Raw genomic sequence first — 17932 nt, 5'->3', positions numbered from 1 at the left:
AGAGGCAGGATACAGCTTTTGGTGTGGTCTCTTGGATGCCCAGGAAGTTTAGGGAAACCAGCAGACTTTCTGTTAAGTAGCCCATCTAAGTCAGCATACCTGATAAGAATATATTATATTTAAGGGATTCAAAGCTGTTCCTGGGATTCTTTTAAAGGGTTTATTTAGAGTTAGGGAGGGGAGCAGAGCAACTGAGAACTTCTCCCTTGGCCTCCCTGACCATGTTCTTCTGCTGTGTGTCAAATGGCCCCCCAGAAGGGGGCCCGGGCTGCTGGTTCCAGCCTTCTGGTCGCCCTTGCTCTGCTGTGGGTGAGAGGAGGCTGGCTGCATGCCTGGTGGGGAAACGCCATTGGCTGGTTTAGTCACTCGCCTCCACACTTTCACATCCTCTATCAACACCTGCACACTTCAGTGGTGACCACATGCACTCTTCCTGTTTATACGGAAAGTGCCATTCAGAAAGCTTGCCAGGGAGAAGGGAGCTGCACCCTCAGCCTCAGAAGGAAGACGTTGAACAACTTAATTTGGGAGAAAAAGAAAAAGAGCGTGTGTGTTGAGAGGTAAGATCAAGCCAAAGAGGTCTGACTCTCTGGGCCACCTTGGATGGAAAAGGAGTGACCCTCCCATTGCAGCCTTCAGGGTGTGACTCAGAGGAGCCTGGCCCAAACTCATCAGGGCCTGGTAGTGGGGACTCTCAATCTGCCCCATAGACAGAACCCAGCCTCGGTGAGTGGCCACACCGACTGGGGAAGCAGATGTGGAATGTAGTCCAGAAAGGTCACAGAACTCACACGGGGGGAGCTTGTAGAGAACGCACAGCCTGGGTGTGAGTGTGTGCACCCACCTTTGAGATGCTGGCTGGGCCTGTGGGCATCGGGAGGAGTGTGTCTGAACCCCACGTAGACCATTGGCTACGCCTCAGATAGAGAGCCCGTGAGCGGTCTCAGACACCTGGGCCCAGGAGGGATCAAGTGTGCAGGGCTCACGCTGAGGCCACCACCGGTCCTGAAGAAATGGCTCAGGCCGCCTCCTGGGCAGGGGCCAACAGCACTATTTATTTCTTACACAGCACATCATCACAGCTAAGCGCTGGTCTAAGTGTGCACAATGGAGTCTGTCCAGACTCTGCTTCTAGCTCCCCGTGTCACCTCTGCAGTGTGAGCTAAGTGATAATGGAATCGTATGTGTGTGTGCATGTGAGTACACCCGTCATGCACATGTACACGCAGCAGTATGTTACAGACAGGCATACACACATGTGCCACGTAAAGACTCATACATAATACAAAAGAGCAATAGTGACCATATTTTTGAAACTAGAGAGTTTATCATGTGATAAAGGATTTTCTTCCCTATATGTGAACTCCTTGCTATTCAGGTCTTACAAATATAAAAGTGAAATCATGTTTGGATATGTATTTTATAATCCCTTTTATTCAAAGAGGTGAAAATCCCAGGGGATGGGAATTGCTCAAGTAGTCTGGGGCCTGATATTGCAGCAAGAATTAGCTAAAGGCTAGATGTTAACTCCTTCAGAGGAGGAGTTAACATCTAGCCTCATTGGAAAAGACTCTGATTCTGGGAGGGAGTGGGGGCAGGAGGAGAAGGGGACGACAGAGGATGAGATGGCTGGATGGCATCACTGACTTGATGGACATGAGTCTGAGTGAACTCTGGGAGTTGGTGATGGACAGGGAGGCCTGGCGTGCTGCGATTCATGGGGTCGCAAAGAGTCGGACACGACTGAGCGACTGAACTAACGAGAGGTTAACTCACACCCACATCAACAGATAGTAGCCTGCTCATTCTTTGAGTCTTGAGTGTACACACTGAACCCTCAGTTAAGAAAATTATGCTTTCTGCCCAAAGCATCGGGCTGTGGGTGCAAAATTGAAGAAGAGCGCCCTCCCTTGCATAGGGCTTTCAAGCTTTCCCGTCTCATGAGAGTGAGGTTTTTAGAGTAATGGTAGCAGAAAGACTCAGTATTCTAAGGTTTTAGTTTTTGTTTCTGTACTGCTGTTCCCTTGCTGTGGGCATTACCCAAACTTTGTGTTCAGTTGTGTCATGCATATTTTTATTTCTTTTGCATTTGGAAATGGAAAATATATTCATTGCTCATTGGCTAGACTTCTGGGTTCTAATCCCAACTCGAACAGTTCCTCTGGCTTTGGGCAAGTTTCTACACCTGCATCTGGGGTTCCAGCATCTGTAAATTGGGTTCAGTAGTAGTCCCTACAGTAATAGTCTACATCTAAATAAGGGTTAGATGAACTAACACCTATGAAGCGCTTAGAAGAGTGATGCCCTGAAAGGGCCTCCTAAGTGTTAGTGGCCAGCATTATCGTTATTGTTGGCATCACGTTCTGTGCAGTTAAGCTTTCAGATGTGAAGGGAAATGGTAGGAGGAAAAGATCGGTAGTGGGAAAGGGGGTGGTGTGGTTGGGTGTTTGGGGAGACACATAAGAAGTCAGAGCAATGACACCAACACGCGGTCCTTTACCTGCAGGGTGTCGTGAGCAGATGGGGAAGGAGCAGGGGCAGCCCTCCACAAGTCCCCCTGGTGAGAGGAACAAGCGCTTGAATTCAGGGAATTTGATTCCATGAGCTCTGGAGCTCTTACACATGCTGTATGTCCATGTGCACAGCAGCCAAAGGCAGACAGGTGTAACTGTCACAGCCAAGTGATGGTAAATGGGCTGTGCTTAGTGCCTCTCATGTGGAAAGCGTGTGCTCCCGTGTTACACACCTTTGCTCATATCGTTGCTCAGATCCCTTGTGTGATGGTGCCTATTGAAGAAGAAAGCTGAGAGCTGGTCTAAGCATGCAGACTCTGCTCCTAGCTCCCTGTGTCTCCTCTACAGTGTGAGCTAAGTGGTAATGGAATGTGGTGGGTGAGGAAGCTGAGTCCCAGGAAATTAAGAACCAGATCCAAAGTCACGCTGAGAGTTAAAGCTGTGGCGGGAGCTGGATGCTGGTCTCTAATTTCCAGACCCTGTGTTCCGCTCTGTGGTTCAGGGGAAGAACCCCTAGGCTTGCACCCAGCCTTTTGACTTTGACAGCCGTGGACTCCTTCAGTAAGTCATTTTTTCTTCCACATTTTGGTATCTTTATTTGTAAAGGGGGTAAAATAACCTGCTCTACTTAGTTTGTAGGGTTTTATGAGATTTCAGCCAAGCTACATATGTAAAATGCTATTAAATAGCACATATAAAATGCTATTAAATTGTAAAATGCTACATATGTAAATGCTATGTAAAGTCCAATTGATCTACAGTGTTTCAAGTATACAGCAGAAAGATTCAGTTATATATGTATCTCTCTTTCCATATATACATATGTATTATATGCATATGTATACACATACACTTTTTCAGATTCTTTTCTGTTATTAATTAATAGACTTTGAATATGCTATACAGTATGTCCTTGTTTATCTATTTTATATATAGTAGTGTGTATCTGTTAATCCCAAACTCCTAATTGACCCTTCCCGCCTTTCCCCTTTGGTAATGATAAATTGTTTTCTTATGTCTGTGAGTCTAATTCTGTTTTGGAATAAATTTATTTGTATCATTTTTGTAGATTCCACATCTAAGTGATATCATGATATTTGTCTTTCTTGGTCTGACTTACTTCATTTACTATAATAACTTCTAGATCCATCCAGGTTGTTGCAAATGACATTATTTTATTCTTTTTGTGGCTGAGTAGTATTCCATTGTATATATGTACCACATCTTCATCCATTCATCTGTTGGTGGATACTTACATTGTTTTCTTGTCTTGTCTATTGTAAATAGTGCTGCTATGAATATTGGGGTGCATGTATCTTTTCAAATCAGAGTTTTCATCTTTTCCTGGTATATCCCCAGGGGTCAGATTGCTGAATCATCTGGTAACTCTATAGCTATTATATTTCTGAATCATGTAAGAAGAAATGTTGAAAGCAACACTCCGTGAGGTCAAAATACAAGTGATGTAGATTCTTCATAATACATCATTAAGTATGATTTAACTTATTCTTCCAAATGGCTACTTTGTACTCTTTGGTACTGACATTTCTTAATTCATTAAACTAGACTCATATATGGAAAATTAATTTATTTCCGTTTTTAAATATTCCAAATTAAACTGCAGAGATTGTTCTGCAAATCCTTTAGTGCCATCATTTTAATCAGTTCTTTTAATTTTTGCAAACCTGATAAGCAAATGGCACTACTTCATTGGTTTTATTTGCTTTTCTTGATTATTAGTGAGTTGAATCCCAATGTTTTAAAATGTTGCTTCATAAAAGATGAAACACATTATCCTTCATCTACAAACAGTCAGAATTCCTTTTAAAGTGAAATAGCCTCATTTTTCTCATGATTAAAATACAAGCAGGTATTTGTGTGCAAACATAGACCTATTAAAAAGCACCTTGCACAAATATTTCTCTTTATAGTTTTTATCGGTGCTAAAAATGGGGGATTATAATGAGTACAAGACAACCAGACTCCTGCAATAACTAATAAACATGACAATTTGATTTATTGCTGTTCCTCTGCTGTAGCCTGTTGACAGGTTATTTTTTTTTCTTTCTGGAAAAATTACCAGGATTTAAATCTCTATCATATGGCACTTAATTCAATCGACAATATGTTACCAATTAGATTCTGCTTAAACTACCATCCGCCGGCAGACCATGAAGCGCGTTAAGTAGGATGACGATCAGATAACTAGTGAAACACTCCGTGGCGGCTTTCTCAGGGCCGAGGAGCAATGCTGAGATGATGGATAGTAAGCAAGTAGGGGCCAGTCGAGCATTTCCTTTCCCCCAGCTCCCCCAAAGAAATTGTCTCAAGTTCTCCTAAAAGCATACAGGAACTTGTGTTGGTGGCTCTATCAATTTGCCCTTTGCTACCCCTCTTCCCTCCATCCTCCTGCCCTTTTTGATGATAAAAAGGCATTCCTACTCGCAGATCCTCTCCAACATGGTGATGCCTAACTTCAGCTTGGTGGTCCTGTCCCATTTAGTGATGTGTTTTAGGATTTCACCTTTCTCCCAAGTCCTGGATGTTGACCACAGTAAGAGAGAACTCTTGGAGTGCATTGAGCCTCCTTTTCTTCTTTTTCTTGGGGAATCTGGCTGCATCAGACCGTGCTCTTGTTGCAAGGGAAAGAAACCACATTGAGTGGTGCCGAACAAAAAGACCATCTTTGTTTGTTTTTTAATTGGAGGATAATTGCTTTACAATGTGGTGTTGGTTTCTATATGTATACATTTATCCCCTCTCTCTTGAGCCTCCCTCCCCCCTCCCCGCATCTTACCCCTCTCGGTCACCACAGAGCACCAGGCTAAGCTCCCTCTGTTTTACAGCAGCTTCCCACTAGGTATCTGTTTTACCCATGGTAATGTGTATGTTTCCACGCTATTCTCCCAATTCGTCCCACCTTCTCCTTCCCCCATTGTGTCCACAAGCCCATCCTCTGTGTGCTATTCCTGCCTGGCAAGTAGGCTCATCAGTACCATTTTTCTAGATTCCATATGTGTGTGTTAATAGATGATGTTTGTTTTTCTCTTTCTGACTTACTTTACTCTGTATAACAGGCTCTAGGTTTGTCTACCTCAGTTCAACTACTCAGATTCATTCCTTTTTATGGCTGAGTAATATTCCATTGTATATATGTACTGCAGCTTCTTTATTCATTCCAAAAAAGCCATCTTTTGAAACAATGTTGGAGGCTGACCGGGCTTAAAGAATAGCAAGTAAGGAGCTCTGAAGGCCAGGTAGCCAGAACCAGTAAGATACCAGTAAGAACCATGGCAGTGGAAACGTGGGCATGGGCTGGGCCATGTAATGCAGCCATCACTGTAGCAGACAAGACCACAACTGTCCCCATGTTGGCACACCACGTACATAAAGTATAGGATCCCAGGAAGGGGAGGGTGATGAGCTGTGTGTCAGGCACATGTCTGTCCCCAGGGAAAGGTCAGATCCCTTCATTTGACTTTAAGCTATGCACAGGGAGGCCTCCCAGAGGAAGACTGGAAACACAATAGGAAGGGGTGGGTGGTTGAACGGGGACAGCGAAAGGTGACAAGTGGTTCTTGCACAACAGTCTCTGAGTGGAAGCGGGCTGGTTGTCACTGGGAGAGATGAGCCTTTGGTGGTTCACTTGTACAGACGAGTGCACACCAGGGAGATTCAGGAAACTGAGCCCCACTGCTTCCTGCATCCTCATTTATTCTGGTCACTTTGCTTCTACATCGGGGAATAGAGTAGGAGACCAAAGAATTTCCTTAGGGATTTGAGCAATAATATGGAACCTCCTTGTAAATCAAAGGAATAGGCGTATCTCCCTAGCTCCTACCTGTGCTGAGCACTCTAGAGTCATTTTCTGAGTCCCCACAACAGCCCCACAATGTTAAATATTACACACGCTTTCTACATACAGAGAACGGAAATTCCAAGAGGTTCAGCAACCTGTCCACCGAGTGCACACAGTCAGATGTGGGGCTCAAACCCAGGCTCCCCAGCTCTGAACCCTTCCCCCAGCTGGCTTTTGGGCTACCCTGAGTCCAGGCTGCGCAGAAGCAGCACATGTAGTATTATTTGAATGGCATCTTTTTCTTCCAGGACACCACTGTGTGTCGGTGTGTGTGTGTCGGTGTGTGTGCGCGCATGGGCATGCACATGTACACACCCAACGCACAGCACCAGGAAGAATTCTAAGAGGAAAGTTAGGGGTTCAGAGGAAAAACATCCCATATGTTCTAACTTTGTCTGGGCTGTCCCTGTTTCTAAATACTGTGGCAATATTTTTTGAAGCAAAGATCAAAGGACATATGGTCTGACTCATGGATTAACAAAGGGAAAAAATATTGGAAATTGGGGCTCTCTGGGACAGTTTGAGATGTATGGCTATAGTCATTCTCAGAGCACCTGGGGATCGGAGTTCTTTGGGAAACACTTTGAAATCCTGACACATTACGTCCCATTCTCCAAACTAGGAGTGATTTTATCAACAAAGTCAGACAGTCTTATCCACTGGCTCTGTGATTCCAAAGCTGTCTTGCCCGTGACAATAGCAAAAGGGTTGAAATCTGTCTGCATCACGTGTAAAATCATTAGAAATGATAAGAGAGTTCTTTATACAAAAATGGATAGGTTTCTTAAGGCAAAAAATAGCCAGTAAGAAGGGATTTAATTCACAAAAGTCACTGCAGTATAAATATCTAGAAAAGAACTTAAAATACATGAGACTTCTACCCCCTCTGCAAAAAAAACCATCTACTTAGGGACATAAAATATATAATTGGAAACACATAGCATATGGAGACTAGATAAGCAATATGAACTTTCACCAACCTAATTTGTATGCAAAAAGTATGTAAAAAGATTTCCAGTGCACTGGTAGGGGGAGGAACTTGGTAAAATTCCAATCTAAAATTCTAAAGAATAGCAATGATCTTTTTGAAGAAAAGGTGGGGGCAGGCACGGTGCTTGTCTTGTCAGCTATGAAAGTTTCAGTGGTCACATAGTTCCAGATGGATAAACAGATGAGTGGGAGAGAAGAGAAAGTACGCACACAGGCTCTCACACACATGCAAATGTACCCGGTGATAAAAGCACCTTTTGGAATCAGTAATAGCAAGAGTGAGGACAGTCATATTGAGAATCAATGGTCAGTCTTCATTTGGCTTGATCTGCAGCAGCTTTGACACAGTAATTTCTTCCCTTTTTTTTTTTCGTTGTGCTGGGTCTTTGTGGTGGGTTTTAGAGCCCACAGGCATTATAGTTGCAGCATGCGGGCTTAGTTGCTCCGTGGGATGTGGGATCTTAGTTCCCCAACCAGGGATTGAACCCACGTCCCCTGAATTGCAAGGTGGATTTTTAACCACTGGGCCATCAGATATAGTGTTAGTTGCTCAGTCATGTCTGACTCTTTGTGACCCCATGGACTGTAGTCAGCCAGGCTCCTCCTCCATGGACTTCTCCAGGCAAGAATAGTGGAGTGGGTAGCCATTCCTTTTCCCAGGGGATCTTCCCCACCCAGGGATCGAACTCAGGTCTCCTGCATTGCAGGGAGATTCTTTACCATCTGAGCCACAGACCACCAGGGGAGTCCCTAATTTCTTCTTGAAATACCTTCTTCTACCTCCAGAACATCCTTCTCTTCCTCTTTATCCTCCTTTTCCAACTCTTTCATGCATGTAAGATGCTGGAGTGCTCAGGGCTCAGACCTCCAGCATCTCTTCTGTGTCTGCATTCACTCCCCGTGTGATCTGGTCCAGCAACACCATTGAAAACACCAGCAACATCCGAAATGACTTCTCCCAGCCCTGACCTCTTTTCTGACTGGACACCTCACTCTCCATCTCCACTCAGAGTCTCCACTTTGAGTGTGTGTCCAGCCTCACAGTCGTTGTTTGTCTAGAACAGAATTCCTGATCTCCCTAGCCCGAGCACTGGTCCTCCTGTCGTTTCCTTGCACATCAGCAGAAGCCCCCTTCATTCTTCCAGGGTCAGGCCTGCCCTCTGAAGCCATCCTTCACTTCTTTCTATCACAACCCACATCTAATCCAGCAGAAGATCCCATCTACGTGTCCTTTGAAATATATCTAGATTGAGTCCCTTCTTAGCACTCGACCTCTTGGGTCCCTCACCTGTTCCACAAACATGCTCCCTTCTTTATTCTGTTCTCAGCACAGAGACAGAGGAATTCTTGTAAAACTGAAGTCAAATTAGATGATTGCTCAAAACCCTCCCATGGCATCCTTACCTCACTGTTTCAAGCTACATAATCAAGTACCCCCCAAAAAACATGGTGGCTTAAAACAACCTTTCCGTTCTGCTCAAGATCCTGTGGTTCATGAATGGGGGCAGTTTAGTGTGGGCTGGGCTGGAGGGCCCCCTCCAGGGTGGCTTCTTCACTCACATCCTGGCGCCTGGTGACCTCTCCCCTTCCAGGGCTCTCCATGCGGTTTGAACAGACTACCAGTCCTGAGGTTCGTGCACTTTTCCCTTTGTGATGAGCTCTAAGAGGCAGGAAGAAGAAGCTGCCACACAAGACCAGAGCTGGGACAACATCCTTCTGCCATATTTTGTTGGCCAAAGCAGTTAGCAAACCAGCTGAGATTCAGAGGTTGAGAGACAGCCTTTCCTGACAGAGGCAGGGCAATGTGGCCATGCAGAAGAGTGCAGAGGATGTTGCTGAGGTCCTATTTGGAAATGCAATCTGCTCAACTCAGCGAGCACCAAAATTCAAAGTGTTTACCATGACCTGTCAGGTCCTACACAGCCTGACTCCTGCCACCCGTCTGACTTCTGGCCTCCTTTTCCCTAACTAGTGGTATGGCTTCAGTTTGAGTGGCCTCTTTGCCATGACTTGAATACACCAAATGTAATCCCACCTCCTGGTCCAGTGTTTGTGGTTCCCTCTGCCTGGCACTCCCTGCCTGGGTGCCTGGGTCATCTCTTACCTCCTTCAGGTCTCCACCCAGATGTCTCCATTTCAGAGAGACCTTCCTTGATCACCCTTGACCAAGAAAGCCATTCCAGCCCCTCTTGGTCTGTCGTGTTTAACATCATCTAATGTGTTGTATGTTTAGTTGTCAGTATCTGCCTCTTCCCATTAGAATGTAATCTATCACCAGGACCTAGAAAAATGTCTGTTCATGGTAGGTTCTGGATAAATATTCATTGAGTAAGTGAATGGTTCAACAAGTAACTTTTCATTAAGTGATACTGGGACACTGTCTTAACTGTTGGAGTGGTGGGGAGGAGAATAAAAGTAGATGCATCAGTTCAGTTCAGTAGCTCAGTCGTGTCCAACTCTTTGCAACCCCATGGAATGCAGCATGCCAGGCTTCCCTGTCCGTCACTAACTCCCAGAGTTTACTCAAACTCGTGTCCATTGAGTCAGTGATACCATCCAACCATTTCATCTTCTGTCATCCCCTTCTCCTCCTGCCCTCAATCTTTCCCAGCATCAGGGTCTTTTCTAATGAGTCAGTTCTTCCCATCAGGTGGCCAAAGTATTGGAGTTTCGGCTTCAACATCAGTCCTTCCAATGAATATTCCGGACTGATTTCCTTTAGGATGGACTGGTTGGCTCTCCTTGCAGTTCAAGGGACTCTTGAGAGTCTTCTCCAACACCACAGTTCAAAAGCATCAATTTTTTGGCACTCAGCTTTCTTTGTAGTCCAACTCTCACATCCATACATGACTACTGGAAAAACCATAGCTTTGACTGGACGGACCTTTTTTGGCAAAGTAATGTCTCTGCTGTTTTAATATGCTGTCTAGGTAGGCATACCTAATACATTAAACCAAAATATGTTCTAGAAATATTCTAATGTCGTATAATAAAGCTTGAAAATTACCAGAGAAAAATTCAGGTGAAGATGAAATAATCTTGTGGTGAGAAACGTTTTTGTAAGCCTGATACTGAATAAATGAAGCATAAATAAAAGTATAGATTTGACTGTATCAAAAACACACAGTGAAAAGATGAGCAGCAAACTTTGAAAAATACTTCAGTATTTTTATGAGCAAGTACTGTTTCAGATATATAAAGAGCTCTGTCAAGTAAATTCAGAAAAGAAAAAAATACAAAAGCCTAGTAAGCTTTTCAGAAGAAAAATCTCACCAGCTGTGTGGTTGGCAGGCGAGTTACTCAGTTCTGTAAAAGGGGAAACCAGGTGGATTCAGTGAGCAAATATACATACTTTCTTAGAAAACTGTTAGGCCTATGAGGGTGCTTAGTAGCATTAGCTTTTAATATTCCTATCTCCTAATGCCACACATAACTTTTAGATGGGGCTTTAAAATTTTTTTATTTATTTTTTAAATTAGAGTATAATTTCTTCATGATGTTATGTTAGTTTCAGCTGTATAAGAACGTGAATCTGCTGCATGTATAATAGGCCTATATCCCCTCCCTCGAGAGCCTTACGCCCACCTCCCCCAAACCACCCCTCTGGGTCACCACAGGGCAGCAGGCTGGGCTCCCTGTGCTGGGCAGCAGCTTCCCATAGCTGCTGTTTCACACGTGGCCGTGTGCATACCTCAGTGCTGCTCTCCCGGCTTGCCCACCCTCCCTTTCCTCTGTGCCCACAAGTCCATTCTCCGTGTCTGTGTCTCTATTCCTGCCCTGCACATAGATTCGTCTATACCATTTTCCCAGATTCCACATGTATACGCTAATATACAATATTTGTTTTTCCCTTTCTGACTTCCTTCACTCTCTGTGACAACTCTAGGTCCAGCTACATCACTACAGATGACCTAATTTTGTTTCTCTTTATGGCCGAGTAATAGTCCATTGTATATACGTACCATATCTTCTTTATTCATTCATCTGTTGATGGACATCTAGGTTGCTTCCATGTCCTGGCTATTGTAAATAGTGCTGCGATGAACACTGGGGCGCATGTGTCTTTCTGAATTATGGTTTTCCCTCTTGCAGTGTTGGTGGGAATATATATTGGTATGGCCACTATGGACAACGGTATGAAGGTTCCTTAAAAACCTAAAAATAGAACTACCTTATGACCCAGCAGTCTTACTATTGGGCATACACCCTGAGATAACCATTAACTTTTAATATCATTATCTCAGTGTTTCCACACATGACATGCAGATGTGGCTTTTAGATGTTTATTCATAATTTTATCCATCCATCCATTCATTCACTGTTTCCCTGGAGTGCACCACTTCACCCTCACGGACTCATAAACATAATAAAGAGAAGGTGCTGCAGGAGACGTTTAATTCTTGAGAAATCTATTTAAAGAGACAGCCTCACCCAGGAAAACTGCTCTTACATCATGTCAATAACAGTAACCTGGAAATCATACTCATCTGAGTGGTTCAAGGGCAGAGGGAACGCCCAGTGACACACTGAGAGAACGGCTCCTCAGCCTGGTGACCGTGGAGCCCGAGTGTCACGGAAGAAGTAGGCCTCCGTCTTCCTAAAGAAACAGGGATGCTGGGGGACCGGGTTCTTGAGTCCATCTTTTTGACTATTAAGTAGCATGTTTTACCATCTGGAGTCTGAAAAATTCTGGATTGAAAACGTTGGTGTGGAATTTCTGGCCATTAGTTTTATGAGTCTACGGTATGCGTGAGTATGTGCTCAATCACTTCAGTCGTGTCTGACTCATTGTGACCCTATGGACTGTAGCCCGGCGGGCTCCTCTGTCCATGGGATTCTCCAGGCAAGAATATTGGAATGGGTTGCCACACCCTTCTCCAGGGGATCTTCCTGACGCAGGGGTCAAACCCACGTCTCCTACTTTGCAGGCTGATTACTTACCACTGAGCTACTGGGGAGGCCCTATGAGTCTACTATTCAACCTTTTTGTTGTCTGGCCTGAAATTATGCTTTCGTACTTTAGGAGATGCTCAACAATCTTTGTTTAGCAATAAAAAGTGAGCACTTAGTGTTTTGGACTGGCAAACAAACACCCTTCCGTCCCCTCCGTGGACACTTCTGTGGTCCTGATGGTGCCTAAGCTGGCTTGTTCTCGAGGCTGCACCTGCTCAAGGCAGCTACAAGATAGCCCAACAATCTCACCGCCCTAAACTGCGTCAATGATTTTGTTTACAAGCCTCCTAAAAGAACTCCAGAAAACCTGGAGTTCCTGGAAACCACTATTTGGAACTTGTGATATGCAGGACTTGTTTTTCTGGGGCAGTGAACACATGGAGAGGGCAATGGCAACCGACTCCAGTGCTCTTGCCTGGAGAGTCCCATGGATGGAGGAGCCTGGTAGGCTGCAGTCTGTGGGGTTGCTAAGAGTCGGACACGACTGAGCGACTTCACTTTCACTTTTCACTTTCATGCATTGGAGAAGGAAATGGCAACCCACTCCAGTGTTCTTGCCAGAAGAATCCCAGGGACGGGGGAGCCTGGTGGGCTACCCTCTATGGGGTTGCACAGAGTCGGACACGACTGAAGCGACTTAGCAGCAGCAGAAGACACCATGCGCTGTAGGAAGATCTGTGTAGGCAGGCAGCCTCCGGCACAGGGCACACGGCTGAGTGTGTGGATAGGGACTAAGACCCAGCCGACCCCATTTGCCTGAAGGAACAGACACCTTTTCTTCAGTTCTCACAACATACCCAGTGTCTCACCGAGCCCTGTGTCCATGGGGCTGCACCCTTAGGAACAGGTGTCTCTTATGCATGAACACCAGCCAGGCCTGGTGAGGGGAGTGTTTGATGTGGCGTAAATCTCTGGTGCTGGGGAATGGAGAGCTGGCATGGAGCCTTGCCCACACAGCAGCCTTGGGCCCGTCAGTTTTAGAAATGATGACATTTGCAACTGAGAATCTAACCATGGCTTCCATGAACACGGAATGTATTGGTGAACTTCTAGAATCTTTTATGCGCACCTATTCAATTTGGGAGACTACATCTTAATCATTTGTTTTGGGTGCTACATGCTCTTAAACGATAGGGAGCTCCTGAAAGTGTAACATACACAGTATGCCTCCCTTAGGACAAGGATTCCTGCCAGTGACATGTGGTCATGACCCACTTCCTTCTCATGGACCGTACAAGTCATGAGAAAGCCACAGAGAACCCAAGTGTAAAGGCTTTGATGAACATGAGACCCCTCCCAGCTCTGCCTCCCAGTAAAAGGGATGTTAATGATCACCCATCAAGTACTTTGCTGTTTGACCGTGGGTGAATTATGTTCCTTTTTTAAAAAATAATTTTATGAGTGTATAGTTGATTTATAATGTGTGCTAGTCTTAGCTAGTCTTAGGTGGGAGAAGGCAATGGCACCCCACTCCAGTACTCTTGCCTGGAAAATCCCATGGATGGAGGAGCCTGGTGGGCTGCAGTCCATGTGGTCGCGAAGAGTCGGACACGACTGAGCGACTTCACTTCCACTTTTCACTTTCATGCACTGGAGAAGGAAATGGCAACCCACTCCAGTGTTCTTGCCTGGAGAATCCCAGGGACAGGGGAGCCTGGTGGGCTGCCGTCCATGGGGTCGCACAGAGTTGGACACGACTGAAGCGACTTAGCAGCAGCAGCAGCAGCAGTCTCAGGTGTACAGCAAAGTGCTTCAGTAATACATGTATTCATTCTTTTTAAGGTTCTTTTCCAATATAGGTTATCAGAGTATTGAGTATAGTTCCCTGTGCCATACAGTAGGCCCTTGTTGGTTATCTATCTCGTATATAGTAGTGTATATATGTTCATACCAAGCTCCTGATTTATTCCTTCCATGCACATTTCCCCTTTGATAACCATGTTTATTTTCAGTATCTGTAAGTTTGTTTCTGTTTTGTAAATAAGCTCATTTGTATCATTTTTAAAAATTAGATTCCACCCGAGTGAGATCATGTGATATTTGTCTTTGTCTGATTTACTTCATTTAGTATGATAACCTCTAGGTTCATCTAAGATGCTGAAAATGGCCTTATTTCCCTCTTTTAATGGCTGAGTAATATTCCATTGTGTCCATGTACCACGTCTTCTTTATCCACTCCTCTGCTGATGGACATCTAGGTTGCCTCCATGTCTTGGCTATTGTGAAGAGTACTGCTATGAACATAGAGGTCAGGTATCTTTTCAAATTATAGTTCTGTCTGGGTATGTGCCTAGGAGTGGCACTGCTGGATCATGTGGTAGTCCTATTTTTAGTTTTTTAAGGAACCTCCATACTGTCCTCCACAGTGGCTGCACCAATTCACACTCCCACCAACAGTGCAGGAGGGCTCCTGTTTCTCCCCCACTCGTTCCAGAGTTTATTGTTTGTAGACTTTTTGATGGCTGTTATGGGCGGCAAGTGACTTTCATTTCTGAGCCTCAGCTTACTCTTCATTTAAAATAGGGATCATAATGCATCTGGGTTGCTGTGAAGACTTCATGAGGCTGGATTTTAGTCCCTGTTCACACACACAGAGTGCCTGGGACATACCAAGCACTCAGTAAAAAGTAACGTGTTTTTTTTTTTTTTTTTTTTTTTACTATTTAGACTCTGGACTCACCTCTGCTTTAACATGCTTATTACTTGAAGAACAAGTAATTGAGACATGTTGGGGAAGAGGGTTAATTCCTCACATTGGTGGAGCATTTTGTGAATAATAATAGTAATTTTCTAAATGATTCTGAGTAGCCTGGAAAAGAGCGTGCATATAGCACCAGCTCTGTCGCTTTCCTGGAGAGTAAATTGCCCATTGGAATGGCCTGACCATTACTTGCTCATAATGTCAACTGTATATATATCCACTTAGTAATAGCACATTTGCCAGGAAAACTATGAGGCTGATGTTTTTGCCCAAATAACCAATCTTTTTTGGTCTTGGATAAAGTGTCAAATGTATGATTTGGATTTTATGTTCAGTTGATTGTTTACATCAGGAAGCATCAACCCAGAGTAATTGGCAAGTGGGTACACATTCAAATGATATGATGACATTCCTGCCACATTTTCCTGTGACTCTAAGTGGGGGGAATCATTAGGGATTCTTGTTTTAGAATCTCATCAAAATGAATCCTTTGGTTTGGTTAAGTGGTTGATGCTGCTAAGTTTGTGCATGGTGATGGTGTAGCTGAAATCAGGCAGCTCTGACCCCTTAGCGCGTGGTCTTCCCAGCTGTCCTCTTCCATGCTGCAGCCGGCATATTCCTAGCTGGACGGAGTGCATGAGCAGCCTGGGTTAGCCAAGGCGACAGATGGACTGGAGGTGCCTGACTGTTGACCCCTGACCTCTGACCAAACTCCAGAAATGTGTCCATAGGAAGGATAAACAAATTAGATATGTGAGCCTTGAGACCTTAGAGGTCACAGATTCTAACCATACTCTCCTCGTGCAGCATATTTTGATAAGGAACTGTCCTCTCTCTTTAACTATCTCTGACAACAGAAAGCTCATAGCCCCTGAATACTGCCATTTCTTTCTTTCCAAAGAATTTCAATGACTTGAAAATCTTTCTTGTCAAAGCAAAATTGGTCTCTTTGTAAATTTGGCCCTTGTTTCCCATTTTGCCTTCTGGCATCACAGGGAATAAAGAAAAGAACGGGAGGTTGACTTAGGCAGACAGATCAGAGTTCTCTGTACTCAAAGTATCCTTTGGGCCCAATAACAGTAAGTATCGTTTACTTATCTCCAGTGGCACCAGTTGGAAGAGGCAGGCTCTGGAAAACTCATTGCTTGAACTCTGAAATTAACCTTTCATGGATGGGTCGCTCTGGTCATCCTTAACCAACCACTAAAAACACCAGAAGCCTCTGGATAGTTGTTCCCATGAGAATGGGCAAAGGAAGGGGGGCGGAGAGAGAGAATGGGTGAGAGGGAGCTAGGAGGGGTATCGTTCACACCTATTATAAAGGAGTCCCCAGCTGAGGAAGGGAGCTAGCAAGAGAGGGTCAAATATCTACCTGCTCCATGATCGTTTGCTGATTGATGCCGGCCCCTCCCTCAGCTGCACCCCATCCTGGAGTCCTCCATGCCCCTGGCTAACTCACCAGCATCAAGCTGGGAGCAGGGACCACCCTCCTTGGGCTGCTTCTGTCAGGCCTTGTTTAGGCAGACATTCAGAACACTTGTGCAGTAGCAGGGATGGAGAGCAACGATTGACGTTCAGAGGTCAGGCCAAGTAGATTCCGGGGTCAGGGTGTCAGTTAGAAGTGCCCACTGCGGGGACTTCCCTGGTGGTCCAGCCGTTAAGACTCCACGCTCCCAATGCAGGGGGCTTGGGTTAGATACTTGGTCAGGGAACTAGATCCCACATGTCTCAACTAAAGATCCTGCACGGAGCAACTAAGATCATCCCGGATGCTGCAACTAAGACCTGGAACAGCCAAATAGATAAAAATAGAAAACAAATAGGTGCCACCAGGAATCAAAGACCCCCATCTGGTTCTGGCTCTGCCACCAAGCAGCTGTGTGGTCCTGGGCAAGTGTCCTCAACCTTTCTGAACCTGTTGTTCCTTAGCCATCACTACACCCGGCTGGGCGCATCGGGTACTTTTTCTCTGACTTGATGAACTGTGAATGCAGAGTTACCTCCTACCAAGGACGGGGACACAGCACTCCTGTCCCTCCAAGCAGGATCACCACCAAGGTCCTTGCAAGCTCCTGGAGCATCCTGACAGCTCATTGAAGCACATTTATATGCACCAACACTGTTTTCATCTTCGACTTTAAACAACCTTAATTAATAATACCCTCCCTTCTCAGTGTGTCAACAGAACTCCACCTTTTCATTTGGAAGGAAATTAAATAAATATCAAAATAAAATATTCAATTATCAGAACCCGAAATGAGAAAATATAATTGATTTGTGAGGCTTTTGTTACAAAAAATTCCCCGGGGTCTCTGACTACATTTTATTAAAAAAAAAAACTCACAGACTTATATTTCTACATTACTTATGTAATAATTTTGCATTTCTCAGGGGGAAAATAGTATTATGGAAGGAGAAATAATTATGACAAGTGTTAAAGATTAGTGAGCTGGATTCCCCTGATGTGCCACCAACATCCTGGGAGTAAGTTAAGTGCCTTAGAAAGCGCCGTGAACCCTTGTCATTGACTAAATTACTGCTTCGATGCACTAACAAGGACCCCAGTGAATTAGAAGAGTTCTTTCAGCTTCCCGGAGTGCCGAGCCTAATCCCTGGGCAGCATTTGTGCTCTGTGAGAATCTGGATCTGCGTTCACCCACATCTATTTCTGTCTTCCAAGAACAGGCACTTCCGAGGGTAGGGCTTGTATCTGTGCAGTGCTTGCTGGCATCTGGCCCAGCCCCAGGCTCCAGAGAGCCCCGTAAATGTGCCTCCAGCTTCTTGAATGGAGCGCTTTGCTGTTGATCAGTGCCTCAGTGGCCCTGAGCATGTTCCTCTGCTTCCTGCTGAAACAGGGTCCCAGCATCCTGACGAGGACTGGCACCCTGGTGATGGGGACATCCAGCCATTTCCCTC

The 17932-nt window shown here is 44.9% G+C and overlaps 1 protein-coding gene across 8 annotated transcripts in view; it reads left to right on the top strand.

The window, feature by feature from the left end:
* Window positions 1–228: 228 nt before the first annotated feature.
* The window catches only part of AFF3 (ALF transcription elongation factor 3), a 632364-nt gene continuing 614660 nt past the window's right edge, over window positions 229–17932 (top strand). For all 8 annotated transcript variants that reach the window (XM_070798074.1, XM_070798072.1, XM_019969793.2 and 5 more), the window contains exon 1: window positions 229–560. In XM_070798074.1, coding sequence (XP_070654175.1) covers window positions 244–560 — 317 coding nt within the window. In that variant the 5' untranslated portion in view covers window positions 229–243. The remainder of the gene's footprint in view (window positions 561–17932) is intronic.

This window comes from Bos indicus, chromosome 11, assembly GCF_029378745.1.
Source record: "Bos indicus isolate NIAB-ARS_2022 breed Sahiwal x Tharparkar chromosome 11, NIAB-ARS_B.indTharparkar_mat_pri_1.0, whole genome shotgun sequence".
Lineage (NCBI taxonomy): Eukaryota > Metazoa > Chordata > Mammalia > Artiodactyla > Bovidae > Bos > Bos indicus.
Note: the sequence above shows the minus strand (reverse complement) of the source record. Positions and strands in the feature narration are given on the sequence as shown.